General features: G+C 52.8%; 1 protein-coding gene across 28 annotated transcripts in view; it reads left to right on the top strand.

Moving 5' to 3' along the window:
* Positions 1 to 23614, top strand: part of LOC144120815 (eukaryotic translation initiation factor 4 gamma 3-like) — a 102403-nt gene that overhangs the window by 63055 nt on the left and 15734 nt on the right. For all 28 annotated transcript variants that reach the window (XM_077653564.1, XM_077653562.1, XM_077653559.1 and 25 more), the window contains one exon: positions 23212 to 23315. In XM_077653564.1, the coding sequence (XP_077509690.1) occupies positions 23212 to 23315 (104 nt within the window). The remainder of the gene's footprint in view (positions 1 to 23211; positions 23316 to 23614) is intronic.

Here is a 23614-nt window from a genome sequence, read left to right as displayed (position 1 = left end):
GCTCTTGCAGACCGATTTTCTTTCTGGCTTTTAATGCAGAATGTTCAGCCTCAAGTGTCTGTGAAACACATTGCTGGGGAACTGTTTGGCTGCACTATGCTTTCCCATTTTGCACAGGGCAAAGGCTATTCTGTAAATGCTGCCCTAACAAACTGAAATAATCGGAAAAAGTTTCATGTTTATTCGTATTAGTCATGTGCTCACCGACTGGTGTTTGTGGAAAAAATTATCTTCAAAAAATATTTTGTTAGGCTGCTTATGGAAGTGATCATTTCAATGTTGCCCTGACTTCAATCCAATCCTTAACTGCTGACAAAACAAGCTGCGCCGACAGCGGAGCTTAAAGAAATGTGTGGTCGGATTTGTTTAAGCCTTTTTAGAAACAGTAAGCTATATCGGATACGTAAAAAATTCTAGAAATCACGAATATTTTAACCTAAGTGCATTACCAGCTTCTTTTCGGTTCTGTATCTTTAATTCGTATCGGAAATATAATTTTTGAGGATATTGGGCATCTGTATCAAAGATATTTTTAAGTATCGTACCCAGCTCTGATGTTTAGTTGGCATATAGATGTACCGAGCTCTAGGAAAGCATTATTGAGAGTTTAGTGGCAGACCTGTGGTAGAATTCAGTTCATACCAAAAAGTGTTCCGTTTGCTGTTGGCGAAGGGTGGTGAGTCAATGTGTAGGCCGCAGTAGCTGGACCGGATGCGGAGAACTTCAAGTTACCCAGGTGACCCAGCTAGTATGCTAGCAGGTTCCCTTTGCTTCTATGGAAGGGTCATAAATTGAAGACCTATTAATTGGGAGGAACCAGCTGCAGCTTCTGGCCAAAGGGGGGAAGAGTACTACTCTTGGTTAGGTGGAATGAAAAGTAATCTGCATGGCTGATCGACGGCTTGCCTTGGCTGCTATATGTCTGTCCCTGCAGTTGCCAGTCCGCTTGCTGGGTTATCCTAATGGGGACAGGCAACCCCCTCCCTGGTGTTCAACTTTTCTGATGTGCGCCGCTTGGGGAAGAAGTGTACACCAACTCGTGTTGAATCTATAAGCGCTAATAACCTGAAACCAGGGGCATCTTCACATTGCAAGACAACCCTAAACATGAAAGGCCGCAATCGAGTTAATACGACAATGAACTCCGACCTCGGACAGTCAACAAAGCGCCGGCTTTTCACCTAATGTTTTGAACTTACTGCTTAAATACGGAGCTGGGTCGTGAAATTGCTGAGCAAAGGCAGATAATATCTGGACTCTAAAAATACTATTTCTAGTATGTCAGATGGGACTGCTAAAATGTGAAGAGCTGGCATTTGTAATAGAAGCGTGCGTGTCAGGTGTAGCTCTTAAAACCTTTCAAACCTAAACTTAAAAAAATAAATAAATGTAGCCATCGACGATTGCCGGAATTGAGATAGACAGCTCTCTGAACCACTCATCTCTGGCTTTTGCAGTTCTGTGGCACACTGCTGCCTGCGGCTACTGCAGCACATGGGTGTGCACTGCAAGAATGTACTTTTGGTCGTATAAACGCAGATCGCATGAATTTACTGCACTGCAAACCAATGCCCACGAAAGCCATAAGAGTGGAGCTAATGGGCTAGTTGGTGCTCTGTTGTGAAAACAGTGCTTGTGTGTGGTATCCTCCTTTTTGTCCTTGTCCGTTGCGGGGTGTTGTCAGAATGGCCCATAAACGGGGAGCTCTTTTTGTTTCGGGATGTCTGCTTTTGTCCTGTTGCTGCTACTGATAGATGGCACTTCTGGTACAGCTTATGTGAAAAGTTGGTGTTCATCAGGCATTACAGTAGAATCTCGTTACAACGAACTTCACGGGACCACCAAATTTAATTCGTTATTTTGAAATATAGTTGTACTGAAAAATCTTTATTTTCATGTCAGTAACACATCACAAGAACTAATATTACGTACCTTTGCAGCAGATTTACGTGTTGGTAAGTAAATAATAAACAATAACGCTGGGCACAGCTTAACTACAATTTATTGCTTGAAGAAGTCTGTTATCTTCTTCTGGCGAGTAGATGACAAGCGCTGCAGGACGAACGCCTCCACATCCTCGGCCTTCCTGTGCACGTCATCGGGGACATCTTTGCAGCGCCCGAGGAATGATAGGGTCTTCTCTTGAAAGACTAGGACATCCGAGCCGAAACAATCTCTTCTTCTTCGTGCGCTGATCCAGTGTCGGCAACGTCTTCGTCGCTACTACATTCTTCTTGGTCACGCACTTGACTCACGATGTCTTCGGTGGTTAGCTCCGCGGATGTAGCCGTCGCGCTGTCGCTGTCCACATTTTCTTCGAAGGTCACCGCGGTGTCTACAGGGAGCTTCTCGGTAAGCTCATCCCATAGTTCTGGGTTGAGCTCTTCTGTGTCGTCACTACCTTCCGACGTAGATAAAGTCTCCAAAAGGCCTGCCTTTCGCCAGCAGTTGCTGATTGTGCTCGCCTTGACGCTCCACCACGACCCTGTAAGCATTTCTGCAGCTTGACGGATGTTGACCTTTGTGGGCAGCTTCAGTCGAATATTAATCGGAAGGCGCTGCACCAGACGCTTCCAAAATTCTGCCTTCACACACCTGATGATGCCCTGGTCCAAAGGTTGCAGCAAAGAAGTACAGTTCAGGGGCATAAATTCAAGCTGCACATTGCTCAATCGCACATTCACTATATGATATGCGCTGAGCAATTGTCAACGATAAGAAGTTTTCTGTTTTTCTTCTTTATTGTGTCGTCAAGCTGCAGCAGCCACTGCGTGAACTATTCTCGCGTCATCCACGCCTTCTTGTTGGCTCGGTAATCGCAAGGTAACGAGACAACGTTCTTCAAGCAGCGCAGCTTGGCAGACTTACCAACAACTAGCGGCTTGAGTTTTTCCGTGCCCGTCGAGTTGCAGCAGAACAGAACCGATATTCGGAGACGCGATTTCTTTCCGCCCTTGCACTTCTCCCCTTTAAAGTTAATTGTTTTATCGGGCAACAGCTGGTAAAAGCACGCCGTTTCGTCAGCGTTGAAAACTTCGTCTGGAGAGAAAGACTTGACGATCTCGTGGAAACGTTCGTTCCGCCAGGCAATCGCACTATCGTCATCTGCCTTTTCCTCGCCACAAGCAGCCTGCCAGGCGATGCCATTCCTTTGCCGGAAGCGATAAAGCCACCCGGCACTTGCATCGAAACCGGAGATGCCTAAGGTGACCACAAATTGTCGTTCCTTTTCCTGAATAATAGGGCCTGACAAGGGCACATTGTGCATGTCTGGCATCCTTAAACCATGTGAGGACGGCGTCGTCGACGTTCTGATAGTTGCCCAGCCGCAGACGTTTTCTTGAGGGAGCCAGCTGCGACTCTGATGTAGTTGTATGATCTTGTCCCGATCTTTGAGCATCGTTACCATTGTTGACGGTGTGATGTCAAGCTCCCTGCACAAGTCCACTTGCTTTTTTCAAGCATTCAGCTGCGACAGAATATCCACTTTTTCTTTAAGCGAAAACTGGCGTCGCTTCATTTTAACGCGGGGGCCAGGAGAACTCATTGTCAGCAAAGCGAATGCACAACACAATCACAACGCCGATGACTTTGAAATCCTACCGTTCGCTGTCAACGTGGTGACACTGCACTGAATAGGCTTATGACTACGGCACAGTATGCGACCACACGCTGGATGATGGATGGATGATAATGGCCTTACCCTTTGTAATTACGGAGTGCGCAGTAGAAGTAGGCGGTAGGACAGTTCGACAGGATACCGGGAAGCTATGTCAGGTGACGGAAGATCTGATTAAGAAGCGCCAAAGCATGAGGGCGTCTAACCCTACGGAGAGAATAGAAATAGCAGAGCTTTCGAAATTAATAAACAAGCGCAAGGTAGCCGACATAAGGAAGTTTAATATGCAGAGAATCGAGCATGCTATAAAGAATGGAGGTAGCCTAAAAACAGTGAAGAGGAAACTAGGCATAGGTAAAAACCAGATGTATGCATTAAGAGACAAGCAGGGCAATGTCATTAGCAATATGGATAAGATAGTTAACGTAGCCAAAGAGTTCTACACAGACCTGTACAGTAGCCAATGTAATCAGAGCGTTAATGAGAAAGACAGCAGTGCACAGCAATGCGTCATCCCACCAGTAGCGAAAGATGAAGTAAAGAAAGCCTTAGAAGCAATGAAAAGGGGAAAAGCAGCTGGGGAGGATCAGTTAACAGCAGATCTGTTGAAGGATGGAGGGGACATCGTGCTAGAAAGACTAGCCACCCTGTATACCGCAATGCCTTATGACCTCGACTGTACCAGAAGCTTGGAAGAATGCAAACATTATCTTAATTCACAAGAAGGGAGACGCCAAGGACTTGAAAAATTACAGGCCGATCAGCTTACTATTCGTTGCCTACAAAGTATTTACTAAGGTAATCGCTAATAGAGTCAGGGCAACATTAGACTTTAATCAACCAAATGATCAGGCAGGCTTTCGTAAAGGATATTCCACAATAGATCATATTCACGCTATCGATCAGGTGATAGAGAAATGCGCAGAATATAACCAACCTCTATATATAGCTTTCATTGATTACGAGAAAGCATTCGACTCAGTGGAAACCTCAGCAGTGATACAGGCATTGCGTAATCAGGGGGTAGAAGAGCCTTATGTCAAAATACTGGAAGATATATATAGCAACTGCACAGCTACTATAGTCCTCCATAAAGTCAGCAATAAAATTCCAATAAGGAAGGGCGTCAGGCAAGGAGACACGATCTCACCAATGCTGTTCACCGCATGTTTACAGGAGGTATTTTGAGGCCTGAATTGGGAACAGTTGGGAATAAGAATAAATGGAGAATACCTAAATAATCTGCGATTTGCTGATGACATTGCCTTGCTGAGTCACTCAGGAGGTGAACTGCAAATCATGATCAATGAGTTAGACAGACAGAGCAGATTGATGGGTCTAAAAATTAACATGCAGAAAACCAAGGTAATGTTCAACAGCCTAGCAAGGGAACAACAGTTCACAATCGGCAGCGAGAGCCTAGAAATTGTGACGGAATACGTCTACTTAGGGCAGGTAGTGACAGCTGATCCGGATCATGAGAGGGAGGTGACTAGAAGGATAAGAATGGGGTGGAGCGCATATGTTAAACTCTCGCAGATCATGAGTGTCAGTTTACCAATTTCCCTCAAGAGGAAAAAGAGGAAAGTGTACAACAGCATAATCTTACCGGTACTCACCTACGGGGCAGAAACGTGGAGGCTAACGAAAAGAGTTTAGCCTAAGTTAAGGACATTGCAGCGAGCCATGGAAAGAAAAATGTAACGTTAAGAGATTGGAAGCGGGCAGAGTGGGTGAGGGAACAAACACGGCTTAATGACATCCTAGTAGAAATCGAGAGAAAGAAATGGGCTTGGGCAGGGCATGTAATGCGAAGGCAAGATAACCACTGGTCCTTAAGGGTAACGGAGTGGATTCCAAGAGAAAGTAAGCGGGGCAGGGGGCGGCAGAAGGTTAGGTGGGCGGCTGAGATTAAGAAGTTTGCAGGCAAAGGGTGGATGCAGCTGGCAAAGGATAGGGTTAATTGGAGAGACGTGGGAGAGGCCTTTGCCCTGCAGTGGGTGTAGTAAGGCTGATGATGATGATGATGTTGAAAAAGCATGTTAATTGGGTGGTACTCCTCAAGCACATAGCCTGACCTGGGTGGCGTCTGTTTATGTGTTCTCTAAAGCATGGTCACGAAGTCTCATTGGTCGATTGGCTCACTTGTCCATAGTGCAATGGCAGTCGTGCCGATTTCCAGTTTCCAGCCGAAAAGTCAATGCTAGGCATTAGCAGTGGTGCAGCCTCGCTGTTCGGAAAGTGTTCTTGTGTTGTGGTACTTTAAAAGTGCCACAAGCACGTTGGATACTGACATTTTATATGCGTCAACAAAGAATAGGTACCTTAGTGGTCAAAAACCTTCTTGACTGAACTGTATGAGGTTCCTTGTGAGATCTCGTGCATGACTTGTTAGATATGCTCTGTACAGAGCAAAAATGCTGCTTGGCAGAGACCCCTGCATTGCTCTGGTGTGGAGAAGAGCTGTGATTACGATTACTTGAGCTGTGGGAGAGGCCCCTGGGGCTCTCTTCTTTTTGTCCGAGTGGGAGACATGCTAGAGCTAGCTGCTCTAGAGCTTTTCATGAAGCACCATGTTCAGGGACCGTTTGGTGCACGAAACGGGACAATGTGCGTTTCCTTCTTGGGGGTTGGGGTTGTGGTTAGAGACGTAAAAATTTCTGGAGCTTTTGAACGCTGGAAAAAGTTTTTGTTCTTTTTTTTTCGTTGCAAGATACTAAATATAAGTATATTCAAATTATTTATCACACATATGCGAAGTTTGACGGCGAAAAAATTTTTCATGGATTTTGTTCATGTATATGCACTTATTGCCTGCCTGGGGCCGCCGCGATGGCTGAGTGGTTATGGCTCTCGGCTTCTGGCCTGAAAGACGCGGGTTCGATCTCGGCCGCGGCGGTCCAATTTCGATGGAGGCGAAATTCTAGAGGCCCGTGTACTGTGCGGTGTCAGTGCACGTTAACGAACCCCAGGTGGTCGAAATTTCCGGAGCCCTTCACTACGGCGTCCCTCACAGCCTGAGTCGCTTTGGGACGTTAAACCATTAAAAAAAAAACTTATTGCCTGGTGCTTTGGCCTCCCAAAGTGTGCCACTTGCTGGTGTCTGGCATGTGCGGCTTGTTTGCACTCGCAGCCATTGTGAGGCAAAGAAGGTGCATGTGAAGCAGCGCTGAAGGTTGCGAAAAATGGCCACTAGAGGGTCACCTGGTCAGTATTTCTGCGGCGGTGTTTCAAGGATTTCGTATGGGTTCAAGTTCTCCAATCCGGTGATGCTACGATGCTGCGGAGTATGATGTCAAAAGCTTACTGAGCCAAGAAGAAAGAAACTGACAGACAGGCCGATTAGTGCACTGTTTCTTTCCTTAAAGTGTCTGTTCAGCAAATTGCACCAGCGTGAAAGAAGATGCATGATGAGGTGCTGACAAATGGTATACCCCACCCCTGTGAAATGGCTTTTTTGCCGTCAGTTGCACTTGCTAAGCAGTTGCACTTGCTAAGTTGCACTTGATACCACAAGGAGATAAGGCAAGCAGTCAAAAAATGGTAACAGAATATAAATAGCTCTTGCAGGGTGTTCGCAAACTTTGCAATGCAGGAGAGTATTCTAATTTAGTGGCACCTTGTTCCTTTGTCATCACTTGGTGTCTACGATGTTTTTAAGAAATGAGAAATAAGTGCTGTCATGCTGACAAGTCCAAGAAAGTCTAGCTCTCTCCTTTCTTTTTTTACTGTATAAATTTTTTTTGGGCACAGATATGCAGCAGCAAACGGATAGCAGATTAGAAAAATCTTGTTCGATTTTCACCACATGTGGCTGCATTCTCAGGTAGAACAGAAATGCATGACATCTGTCGTTTAGTGCTTTCTTACCAACTGAAAGGTAAGCGTGATGCAGTGGCTCAACCCCGAAATATTTTAATTCTGAAAAGCATACTATTAAACGAAGCTCTCATTTTTGGGTTTATTTTTGCTTCGCGTCGCAAGTCAGTCGGTTACCGCGTTGCAAAGGGCGCCGGGGCTTTCTTGGGTGGCCGAAGAGGAGGAAGTGGGAGGGGGGGCGCGTGGCCCGCTCGTGTTGTCCGGGCCACGTGCCTAGGCTGTGGGCGGTTGGCCCCCCGACCAGCAGCAGGACGGAGCCGTCGCAGGGTAGACCCGCGGGCGACCGGCGACGCCGCAGGCGCCGGCCCGCCAAGCCGAGGGCCTCGGCGGCTGCCGCGGTCGCCGCGGACGCTGCAGCCGACCAGACTCTGCCGCCATGCTGCTGCGATCCAGCCGCCGCCACCGGTACGCGACCCGCGCTCTCCTTTCTCTCCTGTGCCGCGGTTAGTGTAGGGTGGGCCCAAAGGGATGTTCCGCAGGTAGGACAGCGAAGTGGGCGCCCTAGAGGACGTTCCGGCACGCCCTGTGGTCGCCGTCCAGGATGGCTTGGCACGTGTGTGCCTCCTCCTCTGTACAGCCGCTAACAGGGGTTGGGGTATTTAAATATGGGTGCCGTGTAAATGTAAGCATTGCAGTCTGCTACCGTGTGAATGGCTCCCTAGGCCTTTGTCAACGTGGCCTTCAGTCCGGGAATTCATCCAGTGACTACTGAATACGATCCGAGCCTGTCTCCGCTTCGGGGAGGGCGAAGAATTTGCGCACTGTTCCGGAGCGACGCCGCTCTTGTCCTGGTGAAAGCCACGCTTGATTGCGGTGGCAGTTGTGGCGAGCAATCTTCTACCCTCCCTTTTGGTCGCCAGATGTTGGCGCAGTTTATCGCTGTAGCTTGCACTGGCTGCTGCTTATATCTACTGGTACATTGTGATTAGCGTAACGTATTCGCTAGTTATCCGTAGCACTTACTTTCGTCTTGATGCAGTGAAGTGGTCGAGTTGCGCGGTTAACCGCCGCAGTTTCCAGTTAATCACCTTAATCTCTTGACGAGACTGCTTACCTTGGTAGTTGGTATTTTTTTCTTTAGCTTGCGCTTTGCGTCATTGATCGTGTTCCGTTAGGACGGGTCCCACTACTGAGGCGCTTGCGTATCTCGCGGAAAGTCAGTGTGCGGCCACTTTTCGTACACGATTCCAAGGTGTCGGGGAAAGCCTCGGGGTGCTCGCCAACGTTTCGGCAAGAGGACTTGTCTTCGCCTGATTCGATCGCCGCTACCATCGTTTCCCCACTGCTCGCGGTCGCAGCTGTTTGTCGCGGAGCAGCCCCCTGCCGCCCTCTCCTGCTTGTAATGGTAACGGCAATAGTTACTACGCGTGCGCTTCACGACGTCCCTGAGGCCGACGGACGCCATTGGGAGTTTGCGCCTATTGAGTGGCCCCCTGTGTTGGCTCCTTTTCCTGCGGCCGTGGTGGTGGGCGTCATTCGTCTCGCGTCGCCCACGCGTAGTGCTCCGTGGCCGGGCTTGTTCCTCGCCGCCTTGCCTTTCCGCGTGTGTAAATCCTCCCCCCTCCTCTTTACTAAAAGCGGAGATCAGTCGCTCTTGCGTCTGCACCGCTGTTCTGCTGGCGCCTTTGCTCTATGGACGGAGTGCTACGGCTCACGGAAGAAGCACAACTTGTTTTTTGGCGGCGCGTCATACAGGTTGCATCACTGGTGGTGGAGGGGGATCACTGCGTTGGACTTGGATTAATGGCCGGCCTAATCGTGCTATCGAGGGGGGGGGGGGGGGGACTCGATGGTCCGGTGCACTCGATGCGTGTGTGCGAGTGGAGTTCCGTGCGTCCTCGTCACTCGGCGGGGTCGCAGCCAGACGGCAGCTGTTGAGGAATAGGAGGTGCAGCTGCAACAGCTGCTGCGTTCGGCGGTGACCCCGACACTCGGACGCCCCCTCTCATCAAGTGCGTCCTCCTCACTTCCACCAAAGAATGCCGGCGACGTCACAGGTCGTCGGTGCTGCTGGTCGAGGAATGCGCCTTCGATATTTGTACGCGAGCGTTGCATTATCGGGCCCGGGGATCTTGCGGTAAGTGCCTGTGAAAGCGGATGACGGTGGTGGTACGCCGCCGGGCGTGCTCGCGCGGTGTGACCTCCCTGGCGACGTCCTTGCGACGTCGGGAGTGCGTGCCGGTGGTCGTCACCCGTCCGCTATGCTCGAGGAAGGAACGAGTTGTGTGGCCGCGCCGCTCGATTTTTTCTTCTCGCCCCGTCTGGCGCCTTCTCTCTTCCTTGGGGAACGTGGCTGGCGACCCTCGGGTTTTCCAAAGGCTCGTCTCGTTCGCCGCTGCACTCTCTCCGTAATACGTTCGCAATTGGAGGAAGGGCGGCGGGGCCCTCTCACTGGTTTAGCCGCCACGTGATTGAGGTGCCGCCGCCTGGTACTGCTTCTTCTGCCTCGTCGATGCCTGCGGAGGTCGTCGCGCCGGCCGGAAGATTAGCCCGCGACGTCACTTCCTTTTTTGCGGGGGGATCCCACACGCGCGCCTGCCGGGGGAACGTGTGGTGCGGAGCGGCAGCCGGCCCGAACGTCGTGCCGCGTCTGGCGGCTCGCTCATCACCCGGGAAGCGGAGGGCAACCCGCATTTTGGGCCTGATTGACTCGGGAAGCTGCGGCCCCCTTTCTCTGTCGCTGGTGATCGCCCGCGTCGCCATCCGCATTTGCTTTCCGCGCCGACGTGGTGGATGCGAGCCGACGTGTCCGTCTGCTGCCGTATGTGCGCTCGCTGCGAGGTGTGTTGACCCCCGTCTCCTCACGTGGTGGTGGTGTGTGCAGTTGGCCGCAGTGAAAGTGCGGCTGCTGCTGCTGTTGCTTGTCTCGCGACCCGTGCCTCCGGTGCAGTGCCTTGTGCGCGTGTACTCAGTCTCGCTGCTCGACACGGTGCCGACGCCTGTTGGGCCGCTGTCCCCCGGCAGTCTCCTAGAGACATCGCAAAATAGACATCCTCGCGAGCTGAGCGGATATCTTTCTCGCCGGGAGGGATGCCTGCGGCGCTGAGTCGCCCTGTTTACGCGGCGATGACGTGGTGGCTGTTGGTGGTGGCCGGCGCCTAGTGTTGAGCCAGATGGAGCGGACTGCTGTGACCACGTCCGGGTAGCCGGCGGCCGCCTGGACGGCTCCACTGCGGCGGTGAGTGTAGACCGGTCGTTCTTCTCCGGACCCTCCTGCAGACTGTTTCGTAGACTGCGGAGGATTCGGGGAGACTTGGCCGCCGAAAAGACATTCGGGGCCGTGTTTGTAATCGGCTGTGCTCTGTGGGGGCTTTCCCTGTAGACGAGGAATCTGTTCATTTCGTTGTTCATGTTCACTGCCCGACGCATATACCGCAGAATTGAATAGCGTCGGTTTGGAGGTAATAGGCGCGCAGTGGGTCCCGTGGTTAAAGGCCCGCTAGGAAACCGCAGTGAGCGGGCACCGTTTCTTTTTGAGGTGGCTGTTAAATGTCGGCGTGTTTTGTAGCAACTGGTTTGGCGTAGTTGCGTGCGTCGTTTCCGACGCGTTTGCCCCCCTATGAATGGCGACTGACGTCATGCGAGGCCGGCTCCGGTGGGCGTACGGTTCTATTTCTGTTCCCGTCCGCCGCGGTCTGTGTCCGGCCTCTCGTGTGCCTGTCCCGACTTGGGGCGCGGCCCTATACTAACTACGCCACCGGTCTTGGACGGAGGGGGAAACAGGTGTTGCGAGTCGCTTTTTTCCTCTCCGCGTGCAGTGTATGCCGAGATGCCAGCCGCCGAGGCGCATTGCGCAACGGTCGATGCCGTTCGGCCGCCCACGGCTCTCGCGCTTTTATGCGTGTATGCGCGCAACCCGCGTATCGGTCGCACCCGAAGGCCGCGCGCGGTGTCTTCCCTCTCTCTGTGCGTGACGGGGAGAGGAGGAAAGCGACGACCGAATTGTGCGGTCGACTCGGCCGGGATTGATAGCCGCGGATGAGGGGAAAGGCTGACAGCATAGTCTATAGACTCTCTGTAGACAAGCCCTTGAGAACAGTCTATTGCGATACAAATCCTATAGAGAGTCTATGGAGAATTTGTAGATTTATCGCAGTACGCTTCTAGCAGACTTCTGTCTATATATATATATATAGATCATGAATATGACACACCTAGAGAATCGAAAAGAACTCTGACGTCCAAAAAAAAGTGCGCACATGCTGTACAGAGTACAAATTCAGTGAGGCAGCGGCTGATTAGTTCGCGACATCGAGAATTTTGCTTAGCCGGGAGAGGGCTTTGCCTTGAGTGGCTGCAGTGTGTTACTATAAGTTGTTAAATTCGTGAAGTTGCTTTTAGCCTAGCGAGGCAGTTTTGTACTGTAGCTTTTATCCGCATCGTGGCGCGTCAATCGGACGGAGGTTGGCGCTAATAATATTCGCAATGATGGTTATGATATTGTTGCAGAACCCTTTGTAGCGGGCGGAATATTGAACAAAAAGGGGGGGGGGGGGCGGAGTACACACAAACCAAAGTCGCAACACGGATGCACCGCGACTACTTTTGTGCCGGTGTAGTCAGTCGAACGTTAAATAGGTCGGGTGTCCGTAGACCATATCGCCACCTGGCGGTAAGAGCGAGAAGCGTTTGACGTATATTCGTGGCTCCGCCAGTGAAAGTCTGCGGTGCACATGTCACCGTTAGGGATTTATTCTCAAGTACCACGGCTAATCGCAATGCAGCTGGTTGGCCTGCTCAGAAAAAAAAAATGCTGCGAGTCGTTTTACTAAAAGGTGCTTGCACTGCCGGAAAGCGTCCACCTTTCAAAAGCAGTGGTCCAAGAATTGCAAAAGCCGGGTGCGTCATAAAACACTGACGCTTCTTCGCAACACTTACTTTGAAGCCTGGCGGTATGATTATATGAGCCGACAGGGTTATGTAATACGACCTTGTGCGGTGTGAAATTTATCTCGCCCTCAGCGCCGCTTGAATATGGTGAGGAATTACGCGAGTAGCCCGATTTAGCTGCAAAATGCGGCCATCATCACACTGGTCAAAATCCGCTTTCTAACTCAGCCTACCCTCGCGCTATCACTCTTTTTTTTATGCACTTTGTATTTCGGTTCATTCATCGACTTTTGCAGTTGTGTCGGGCGAGAGAATGAGCCGTTTTTCAACCTGCGCTAAATGTGTACGTTAATGCAGAAGTTTCCGAAACACGGAAGCTGAGACTCAATATTTATTCTGTGCATGTCGCGCCTGGAAAGGCAGAATGCACCATTCACTTCAGAGCCACATGTTTAGACCGCAAATAGATAAGCTTTTACGCGGTTACCGTGTTGGGGGAAGCATCTGGGCGTACCTTTGAATCAAGCTCACTTTCCTTCCACTTGACCCTTCTGTCACGGGCCACACAGCCCGCGGCGATGGACGCTGAAGAAGTGCTTCTTTGGAAATACTCCACGCGCCACAAACTTGGCACACACGAGACCCCGCGCCTTTTATGGAAAAAGTTATGTGCGTCACAGCAAAACACGGCAAGCGCAAATGTGTTAACAGCGAAAGTACGTGCAGTTCTGATGCCCGCGCGTAACGGATCTATGGTATGGTTTGTGGGGGTTCAATGTCCCAAGGCTACTCAGGCTATGAGAGACGCCGTAGTGAAGGGCTCCGGAAATTTCGACCACCTGGGTTTCTTTTAACGTGCACTGACATCGCACAGTGCAAGGGCCTCTAGAATTTCGCCTCCGTCGAAATTCGACCGCCGCGGCCGGGATCGAACCCGCGTCTTTCGGGCCGGCTGCGGAGCGCCATAACCACTCAGCCACCGCGGCGGCTATCTATATATGGTATGTTATGGTAGTTGTACCCTACTATAACAGCTCATCACCGATGGCCTGTTTTCCTGTAGAACCTCGCGCAAATCACTACTAGGGAAGCGTGCAACGCTGTCTAAATGTCTTGTGTTGTAAACAAGTGCATAACGTTCACTGTCGTTTAAATGTCTGTGTGGCTAACATGGATAACACATGTGGGGTTGAATTGGGGAGATAAGTACGTTCTCCCCACTCAATCGCGGTTGACACGGTTCAAAACCGCCCGGACCCCACCCCGTGGTCGCGTACGCTACTGAGCGCTCGCCGACCACGGCGGGCCTTGCTCTGGGGGAACAAAGGAACGACACATTGGCTGACACAAACAGGCATTTATTGCTACAGAAACAATAACGCCAGCTAGCAACAAGGTACGCTAATGAATCAAGTTCGTCCGACTCACCAGCAAGGTTCCTAGCGAAAGTTCGCCCGCGCTAGGGCAAGGGATATATACTCCGAAGGCCAGACGGGACGAGTACGGGAGCCTGTCTCCACGTCGCTTCCTCGCCCCGCCGGCGAAGAGCGGAGCCGCGAGCGACACGTCCGCCCGCGCCGACGATCCCAGCCGAAGCCCCCTCTCCCGCGCGCGGGCTTTGGCAGTCTCCCGCGCAGCGACCCTCTCTTGCCAGTTAATGTAACTGACAAGGGAATGCGCTCAGCCTCGAGGTGAGACTGCCGCTGCACGGTGCCTCGGCGGAAAGCAAACTCGGGGGGGGGGGGGGGGGGGGGCTGCAGGGCAGGTCCCCACACACACAGTCTGACAGTATTCCCGTCTAGGCTTAATTTTAGTAAGTGCCTTCTTTACGACACTCCCAACACAGCAGTCGCGATCCGTGTGGAAGGGCTCTCTGTTCATGGCAAAACAGCAGCTTGCTACCTTCCAGGCTGCACTGCGTGGCGCCACTCGTAGTCGCCTGCTGTGTCGGGTCCAGACTGAAAGTTAACCGAAAGGTCCCCGCGCAGCCAGCTCCCTAAGGTATCCTAATACTGAGACGTTCCACCCTACAGACGAAACGTTTCCGCTTCTGAAGCCCGGGGCACGAAATGCGTGGCACGCCTTCTAACCAGCCCCAACGGCCGTTGTCGAGATTCCTTTGTTGCCTTTCTGTCTCTCTCTTCCCCGTGTATTCCTGCTGGATTTCGGTTTAAGGCCAGCGCCGTCTCTGGTAATCCTCGGCCTGCTGCGAGATCAGTGATCGCAGGCGATGGGGGTGTTGCGATTTCGCGTGAAGGCGGTTTTGTTTTGCATATTTTTTTTTTCAAAACTAGGCCGTCCGTTCCCGTTTTTGAGGGGTTACCCGAGGCACGTCGGTTGCCTGCGCCTGATTGCGCAGTCGGCAAGTTCTGGCGGTGACGGAGAGAGCCCGTGCCAGTTAATAATAATAATTGGTTTTTGGGGAAAGGAAATGGCGCAGTATCTGTAAGGGAAGGGATAAAGGAGGGAGTGAAAGAAGAAAGGAAGAGAGAGGTGCCGTAGTGGAGGGCTCCGGAATAATTTCGACCACCTGGGGATCTTTAACGTGCACTGACATCGCGCAGCACACGGGCGCCTTGGCGTTTTTCCTCCATAAAAACGCAGCCGCCGTGGTCGGGTTCGAACCCGGGAACTCCGGATCTGTAGCCCAGCGCCCTAACCACTGAGCCACCGGTGCGGGTAACCCGTGCCAGTTCTGATTGTCCTACTGAACTGGGTCCCATTATGAGTTTTGGCGGTAAAGCGATCACGCGCTTTTCGTGCGCAGTGTGCCTCAAGACGGGATGTAGTAAACAAGTTGTGAGCCAACACAACGCGGACGCGAATTTATCCCCCCCCTCTCGAATTTTGACTTCTTTGCCGGACGAGAAAAAAAAATTGCTCTGGTTTAACTACTGCCGAACCTGGTTAGAGAACGAAAGCTGTGGTGTATCGGGCAACTAGACGTGGCTTGGCGTCTGTAACGTTAAGTGCGTTCCGCACACTGGATAGGCAGCGCGCCCACCCTGCCACCGTGGCACTTAAATGATTGGTTAACGGTTGATCGCGAGAGGTTGGTCACCCAATGAACACTGCGGCCTATTGCTGCAGTGCCGCGGGTCTGCCACAACGTTGCCAGTGCTAATGCATGCAGCCCACATCTCTCTCTCGCACCACCGCCACGTACCTCAAAGCGCGATTGAGGCGTCCACTGCCCCAGGGGGAGCCAGTTGTGCGCCTTTCGTTTCCTCAAAATCATCGGCGTCTAGAACGCCAACGCCAGTGAGCACAATGAACGCTTTTCGGCGGCGGCGACTGAGTGACGTCATAGCTGTCACGTGGTTTCTACTCTGTTAAAGGTCAAACTCGCGAAGAAGCTACGGAGGGGAGTAAAGCTTTCGGTGGCCGAAGTGCAGCTAATATCCGTTGCTGTGCGAGCTACCCTGATTCTTCATGGCTGCTGTACGCATTAATCCCGTTATTCACCAGGGTCGTGTGTTGGGTCCTGTAGCAGGGCACTTGCCACACTCCCGCAGCTGATATCTCGTTGGTGACGAGGAGTCTCATCTTCAACCATGAGCGCAGTCAGTTTTATTTTTCGTTTTTCTGCGGTATGCTTCGTTGCATTTGTGCAGTGTCGGCGCATTTATCGAAATGCCAGATTACTTGAAACAACAAAAAAATCTCTCCGATCATACGCATAACGTTGGGGTAGGGATGTAGCACAGCTGTAGGGAGATCAGTGTCGCGGCGCATGCTGCCGCGGGTCGTTGCCCCTCCGGTTCAGCGTGACCTAAACCACGCCGCCACCTGGTTTGGTGGGCTTTTGTCGGCCGCCTCTCGCTGCGCACACCGATTGCACGTACGCAGCGTCGTGCCCGGAAGTGCGCCTTCGCTATCGTCCCGAATCGCGGCCGCTGCTTTGCTGTTCGGCACTGTGCCGCTCCGTTCGCTAAAGTAACCATTGCGGCTGCGGTGCACGTTAAAGCGAGCGCGCTTATTATCGCTGGGTAGGCTGTCAGCGCGGGAGATGGTTCGGCGCACCGAACCTGAGATTCGAAGTCGTGCTTGTTATAGGCGAGACAGTCGTGTGGAGCATGGGTGTTGTCGTTTTGCTTGTTTGCCGGAGTAACGGGGCTTTATTTGCGTCGTCAGGTATGCTGGGTGTCCCTCCGTATCGACAGGGCTGCGGTTGGCGCATAAGTTTCATGCGCTAGTAACGCTACGGGTGCAGGAAAAAAAATTACGCCACTATCAGACATCTGATGGGACGATTCTGCGACAGCAGTGGGATATACCTTCGGTGATTACAGTGAAGACGGTCGGGTGGTGGTGGCCTGTACCGCCAAAAGTTGATACCAGCGACTGCGCTCCAAACTACGCAGCCTTTGCCTAGACTGCCAAGGCTTGGATTTCGACTGCACCAGTTGTTTCCCCTTCTGGTGGCGATGAGAGGAAACACCTTGTTGAAGATGAAATTGGGGTTTCTTGACGACTTGGTGGTTCTAACTCGCAAACATTCCGTTACTTGAGGAAAGGAGGAGGTTAACTATTTATTTACCGCATAAATAAAACAGGAAGAAACGAGCAAGGAGAAAACTATTTACAACATGACTAAACCGTTGATCAGACGAATTCAGTGTCGGTTCAGCCCAGGGCACTTACTTTTAAACCCCCCTCTCTGCCCTTAGCAGGGACGGCAACCAATAAGCTGACAAGCGACCTTCCTCGCCAATCAAAGGGTAGGGAAAGGAAAAAAGGTTCCCACAACTAATCGCAGATTGGGGAAAGAATATCCACTAAACAATGCCCCGGGAAAGGAAAGCCAGAACTCTGCAATTCCCTCGACCAGCCAAACATTTGGGAAAGGAGAGGTTGCAAACAGGGCATACACCACTACCCTTCCCCACCGCACAGAAGTTACTACATTCTTAAGCAAACGTATGCCGAAGGAACGATCACTAAAGGCGTTCAAGTTTACTTAGGGGGAACTTAGCTGTTTTCGTTTCCACGAAACAAGCATAGAGAGGTATTGTACACAACAAGCAATGCCGGGAAGCCGACCGTAAACGGTTTGTAGGTCCCTTGGGGCGGTCAGAGTGTCTGCAACCCTACCGCCCCTCTGTCTCAGTCCAGGGCGGAACTAACCCATTCAAACCCAGCGTTTTTATTTTAGGTCAAAGATGACACGCCAACTAAGTTAATTTTGCAGGGGGGGGGGGGGGGAGGGGGGGGGGGGGACTACGTTTCGGGACCGCCTCGGTCCCTTCTTCATGGGGTGGCTATGGGCGAAGCGCAGCTTGGCTTTTTAAGCCCTCGTGTGGAAGACCTCCGGGTCAGTGGCCGCAAAGCATGGATGTAAGAGGAGGGAAGTGTCCCCAGGGAGCGATTAACATTCTCCGGCGTCTGTTGGATGTGCCAGGACTGGAGTAGAAGCCTCCTGCGCGGGTTAGCTTCGGTTTCCAGCACAGTAGTGCCGTCAAAGTCAATTCCGTGGTCTCATGTGTTCGGTCACAGCGCTGCGTTGACGGCTCAACTGTCGGACGTCCGCCTTGTGTTGACTCATTCTTTCCGGTAAGCTCTTAGTTCCCTCCATGTGCGGGGCCAGGCAGACGGAGCAGGGGATTTTGTATGCTAAGCCTCGGGCCCTTTCTTTGGGGTGACGGTGTCTCCGGTGGTAGTCTGTCTGTGCATTGTGAGCACCCCCTTCTTGACACGCCTCAATTCCTGGCAGTTTCGGAGTGCTTGGTGTCATTTGGCTCTCTTCCGTTGAAGTACTGGCCCGGTGGCCACTGACCCGACTTCTGGGAATTTACGAGCACGGGGGGGGGGGGTCTCTACCTGAGCAAGCCTCCTGCTGGGCTCAATTTTGTCCTTGCTTCATTATTTCCGGGAAATTCTTGTTTTTTTTTTCCGGTGGCTTCTCCAGAGGGTGGGGGAAAGTGTTCAGTGGTGAATTGTATCCAGATTTCCTCGCTCATCCCTAAACGCAGGCATTTCGGCACGCGTTAAAGGAGGGCACGTGGTCGAAGCTTAACCGGAGCCCTCCGCTGCGGCACGACTCGTGGCGTACGTACTGACGTGGATGCGGTACTTGGTTTGCCACGCCGTATTCCTTGTGAGCGCCACCCCGACTCCTGTTTGTTGGTCTCGCACACTCGGGAGAAGGCGCGGTCGTCTCTTCCCTCTCGCGAACTGAGACCGGGAAAGACGAGTCGCTTGCTCGCGCGCGCGAGAACTAATATTATCCGGCCTTGGACCGGCGGGTTACGCGATGCTGCGAGCCTGGCTGGCTGGCTCGCGTTGTTTCGAGAATCCTCGGGAACCGCCGCCGGCTTCTAGAAGCAGCTGTGCCCCCGCGCCCTTCGCCTGTTTTTTTTTTTTTTTTCCTTCCGAATATCCTTTATTTCGACGAGCCGTTTCTGCGACACCTCTCTGCGCCGTTCTGTTAGGGAACCCGTTCTGGTCTCTCTCGTAGGTACCTCCTCTGCTGCCGGGGGTGCTTCGCCACCGGCAGTGTTATGTCGCCTGCGACGACATTCGCCTGGCGGACACGGCTTTGATGACGAGGCCGTTGTTGTGCAACGGACGAGCCTGTCTCCGAAGGCACCTGCCTCAGAGGTGCTGCGGTTGGCGTAACCGTGGCGGGATTTTTTTTTTTTGTTCTCCGTTTGCCATTGGTTTATGCAAGGTTGCTGAACTGGCGGTTTTCTGGGGAGGCAGGAGAAAAGCTGCGACATCGAGGCCTGTTCTTGAAAACAGCGTTCGTTTGCCTCGCGGAAAATGTTAGGAATTCCAGGCGTTCGAGGTTCCTTTTTTTTTTTTTGTGGGAAACTGCAGCAGGCGACCGGCTCGCGTTTCAGTGGCGGGTACGACGGCCATCGCCCACCGACGGCGCGGGTAGTCACGTGCAGGCTGTTTTTTGTGATCGTGCCGGGACACATTCTTCTTATTCTTTTTTTGTAGTCTCGATAAAATCTGCGCTCGTTGTGATCAAAAGCCTTTATTCAGTGCATATTTGTGGTCTCTTGTGTTTGCCCAAAGATGGACGGGCCGGGATCTAAACGCTCTCGTTGACTCCTCACCGATGCGTGTCTCGCACTGCAGTCAGTCCCTAATTCGCGTCGTTCGTCTTGTAGCGACGCCGCTAATGTATTCTGTTGCTGGGCAGGATTCCCAAAAAACAAACCGCGCTCAGTAATTGAGCGCCAAGAGTGGAGCCACTCTTCTTTTTCTGCCATCGTAAGAAATGAATGGGCCTCCGCCGCGCGTGTGTGTGCGCTCACGACCGGCTGCGTGCGTAGGCGTTTCTCGGCGTGACGTCGCCTCCGAGGGTGCGTGCGCTCTGAAGAAGGGCAGGAAGTGGAGAGAGAGAGAGGGTTACGCGATTGAGAGCAGCTGTTCTGCCGTACTGCACAATGTGCCGCCGAGCGGTCGCCGCCTACATCCTTCCGAGCTGTCTCGGTCGTTCGTAGTTCATGAGCGCTTTGCCGCGTTTTTGTAGACGAAGCCGGGCATCTCTTATTTCATCCATCGCCCTCGAGTGTTTTTCTAAACGCGGGTCTTTTTTTGTTGTTGTTTCGGCCTGTCGGGGGCTTTGCAGCGGTGGCCTCCAGGAATGTCAGTGATGCGGCTTGGGAAATAAACAAAAAGCGGGGAGGTGGAGAGGAATTGGGGAGAAGGTGGGGGTGGACAGCGCCTTCGGGTTTGCCTCTGGAACGTTAGGGAGGAGAGCGCGAAGGCTACGCGTCCCGTGTGTGGGCCGTTGACTGCCGCCGTGTTGCGTTACTGCAGCCGCCGCTGCCCACACGGCGTTGTTCTTTTTGCGCGCTCCTCTCTTTTGAGGCTGGCTGCTCGAGGGTTTCCCTTCCTGGTCTGGGACGCCGCGCCGGCGCTCGCCGTGTTCGCTGCCGTTTCTAAATTTGTCGAGAGTGTGTGCGTGCGTCGGGCGGACGCTGCCGACCCAGCCGACGAAGGAGTCGTCTCGAGGGGGGGACCGCGGGGGAAGGGGGACGGGAGAGGGCGCGCCTCCACCGAAAGGCTCCTCCTCTCCACGGCCTGTCCGAGGCGACGGGGCTGCTGTTGGCTTCATCGGCGGCCTGCCCTGCCTTTGCCCGCGTGTGCGCGCGCCCGCGGCTGTTCTTCGGCGCGTTGTCGTCCGTCTCCCGTGTCGTCGCGCCGCCGTCTTGGCAGCGCATCGAAGGAGGAGATAAGCGCGCGCCCGACGCCATGATGCCGTCGTCGTCGTGTGTCCGCGGCGGGCCGCGACCCTCGGGAACAACGCGTGTCGCGCCAGCGACGACGTAGTTGGCCGCGGCGACCACGCCGGCGCGCCACGAGGTCACTTTGGCTGCTGCCTGCGCCGGCCGCGTGGGACACGTCGGGGCCTCGGTCCTCCCTCGCCAGTGACTGCCGGCTGCGAGTCTGCGCGAAGACGGGACCTCTCTGCCTGCCGCGGTTCCTTCAATGTGCCGTGCCGCTGCCGGGGCGAAACGTCTTCCGGCCGCCGCTAGGACTACCGCGGTGATCTTTGCGCCCCGCCGCTGTCTGTTGTCGCCGGCGCCGCCGCCCAGGACGTGTGACCGAGTAGCTAGCTCCGCTCGCCGGACCCCTCGCGGCGACCGGGGCAGCCGTGTTGTTCGTCGTGCGCTTTTGCCGGCAGCTGTGTGACGCACGTGGCGTGTGCCTCTCTCGTCGATGATGGCGAGTCCGCGGCCGCCGCCGGCCCGAGCGGTGATCAACGGCTCTCTTCCAGGTGAGCGCGCCTTCTGCCCGGTGTATTTGTGGTTACGTTGCGTAACGCCGTGGCGTAACCTGCGTAATCGCTTTTTGCTCCTCTTTGTTCCGACTTGCGCGTGGTTTGGGCTGGCATTCGTGGCCGTGATCGTCGTCGGTTGTGCCGGATCGCACCTGACACCTTCCCTGCCACACTTGCCGGGGGGGTAAATTCTGATTTTTTTCTTCGCGCCTTCTCTTTCTGGGAGCCGTCGCGCCGTTTCTGGTTAGCTAGCTTCCACTTTTGGCCGCGGCGCCTGTCGGCCGCGGTTAACCCTCGTCTCGGTATCCGGTCTGTGGAGGGAGGCCTCCGGCTGGGAGCGATCTCGGGGCGCGGCCGCGTATGCCTCGGAAGACTCCGCGGCGTCAAAGGGTTGGCTTATCTACGTCCGTCATTGGTACGAGTGCGCCTTGTTGCTCCGCGGAGGAACTCTCTCCCCCCCCACCACCATCCCCACTTGTTCGTTATCTTCGCAAGCATTGCGTCTCGTCCGCTGTTTTTCCTAATTGCGCTCTCGAGGAACGTTCTCCATGCTATTGGGTGACTGGGTCACCGTTCCCTTCACCTCCTTTTTTCTCGAATCTCTTAGCTTCCACCGGGAAGGAAGGTGGAGAGGGGTAGGGGCTGTGGTTGGGAGAGGGTAGGTGTGAGCTCGAGACGGAATGCGATCGGGTGTCACACGGGTCGGAGTTCGGCCTCGCGGCTGCCCGTCCCGAAGGAGGTACAAGTCGCGAAGAGAATAGAGAAAACCGGGGAAAAAATGTGCGGGGCCGGTTTTGCGTCTCATCTTGTATGCGCTGTGACAGGCGGCTCTCCGGCGCCCGCATCGTTGCCCTGCGGATATTTTTGGAAGCCGGTCCTTAATTGGCCGCATTGTTTTCGGAGTGCGGAACGGCCCGACCTGCTTGCCGAGTCCGCAGTGCAAGGGTGGAGTTCAGCAACGTAGCCCCGTCCTTTGCTCCGATGTGACCTTGAACTCGCCTACCTTAAGAAGGCGTGTCGCCCTTCGAAGTGGTGGGCAGTGCACTTCCATTCATTACACTCCTAGGTGTTCAGTCTTCGAACTTAGATCTAACATACTGTGTCTTCTTTCGAGAGCTAGGGTTGAGTCCAATCTTTTTTATACCAGCATGTGGTGCGGCTGAATGACAGCAATTTCATATTTTCTTTGAGGTAAACAGCAATGTACAGGAGTCTCTGGGTGGGGAGTTTATTCTTTATGCTTTGACCCTGGGGGCTGGCAAAAAGGAGTAGCCTCATTTCATTTTTTTTTACAAGCTTATGAACATTGCAACACTTATCTGTATGCCATTGTAGTCTTCACAACAATAAACGGATGTCAGTTTGAAGCGCGTACTTTGCTGCAAACTGCCACATTCTACAGTAACACTGACAGAAATGACCATTGTGGTAGCACCTCATGACCATTGTGGTAGCACCAGGAGGTGTACTTCTGTGGAACATACTCCCTGGCCTCGCAACATGTTTTTAATGGAAATGCATTTTGCAGTCAAGATTTTGTTTGGTACAGGGTGGTGCATGGCTGACCTTCAGACGTTGCAGCTGGTTTACATTGCATTCATGCCATTCTGATGCCAGCTAGTGAAAACATTTATGCCCTTTGTGTGTATGCCAGGGTCGAGGTTTTTTTTTTTTTGTTCTCATATTTGCACATTGCACTAGACCTAGATTAGAAGTCATTGGTTGGAAATTTACCAAGTCCTTAGACCTCATCCAAGAACAGCAGATGAGTGACATAGCAACGCAGGTTGGGATGATTCTTGAACACAAGCTGCTGTCTTGCAGCTGCCAGTTTTTTTTAACTGCGTGACCGTCCCAGCTGCCATGTTGCATATCCGCACTGGCAGAAGTAATTGAGGAAAGTTCTGTTGCTCAAAGGTGTGATGAATTTTCTGCATATGAAGACATTGTTCACATGGGCACGCATGTCACGAAGGCATTTCGGTCTCTAAAATTGCCGTTGTAATCCTGAATTGTTCTGAATACTTAGTGTAGCACAGGGACTAATGATGTTCGTGGTTCACTTTAAAAAGGCAAGCTGGGCCGTTCAGCAATTTTGTTCACTGATGGTGATGGCTGACTTTCGGTGCCATCTTTTCTGGTGCAGGCAAGGAGGGCCGGAAATCAGCCAAGAAGAAGAAGAAAGAGTGGAACAAGAAGGGGGAGAGCAGGGAGGGTGGCGACATGGATGCCTTCGTCGACAGGGAAGAGGTGAGACCCCATGGCCCTTTGTTTTCCTTGCACAGTGCCACCTGTAGTGAAGTGGCACTGAATAGCATGGAGGACAATCAAGTGGGATTGTTTGAGCTGTGCAACATTGCATGGGTTGCAAGCATTGGTGCATGAAGTTTGCCCAGGGTTTGCATTGAGAAGGCTTTTACCAGTTGTGCTCGTTAAAGGGGTCATGATATGGTCTACCAACAAATTGTGCTTTTACGTTGTTCGTACTTAAAAAAAGAATGTGACCGTTGGCTTAAGTTATTGCGAATCGAGATTCCACCAGCGTTGCC

Source organism: Amblyomma americanum, chromosome 2 (assembly GCF_052857255.1).
Source record: "Amblyomma americanum isolate KBUSLIRL-KWMA chromosome 2, ASM5285725v1, whole genome shotgun sequence".
Lineage (NCBI taxonomy): Eukaryota > Metazoa > Arthropoda > Arachnida > Ixodida > Ixodidae > Amblyomma > Amblyomma americanum.
This window is presented reverse-complemented; position numbering and strand designations above follow the sequence as displayed.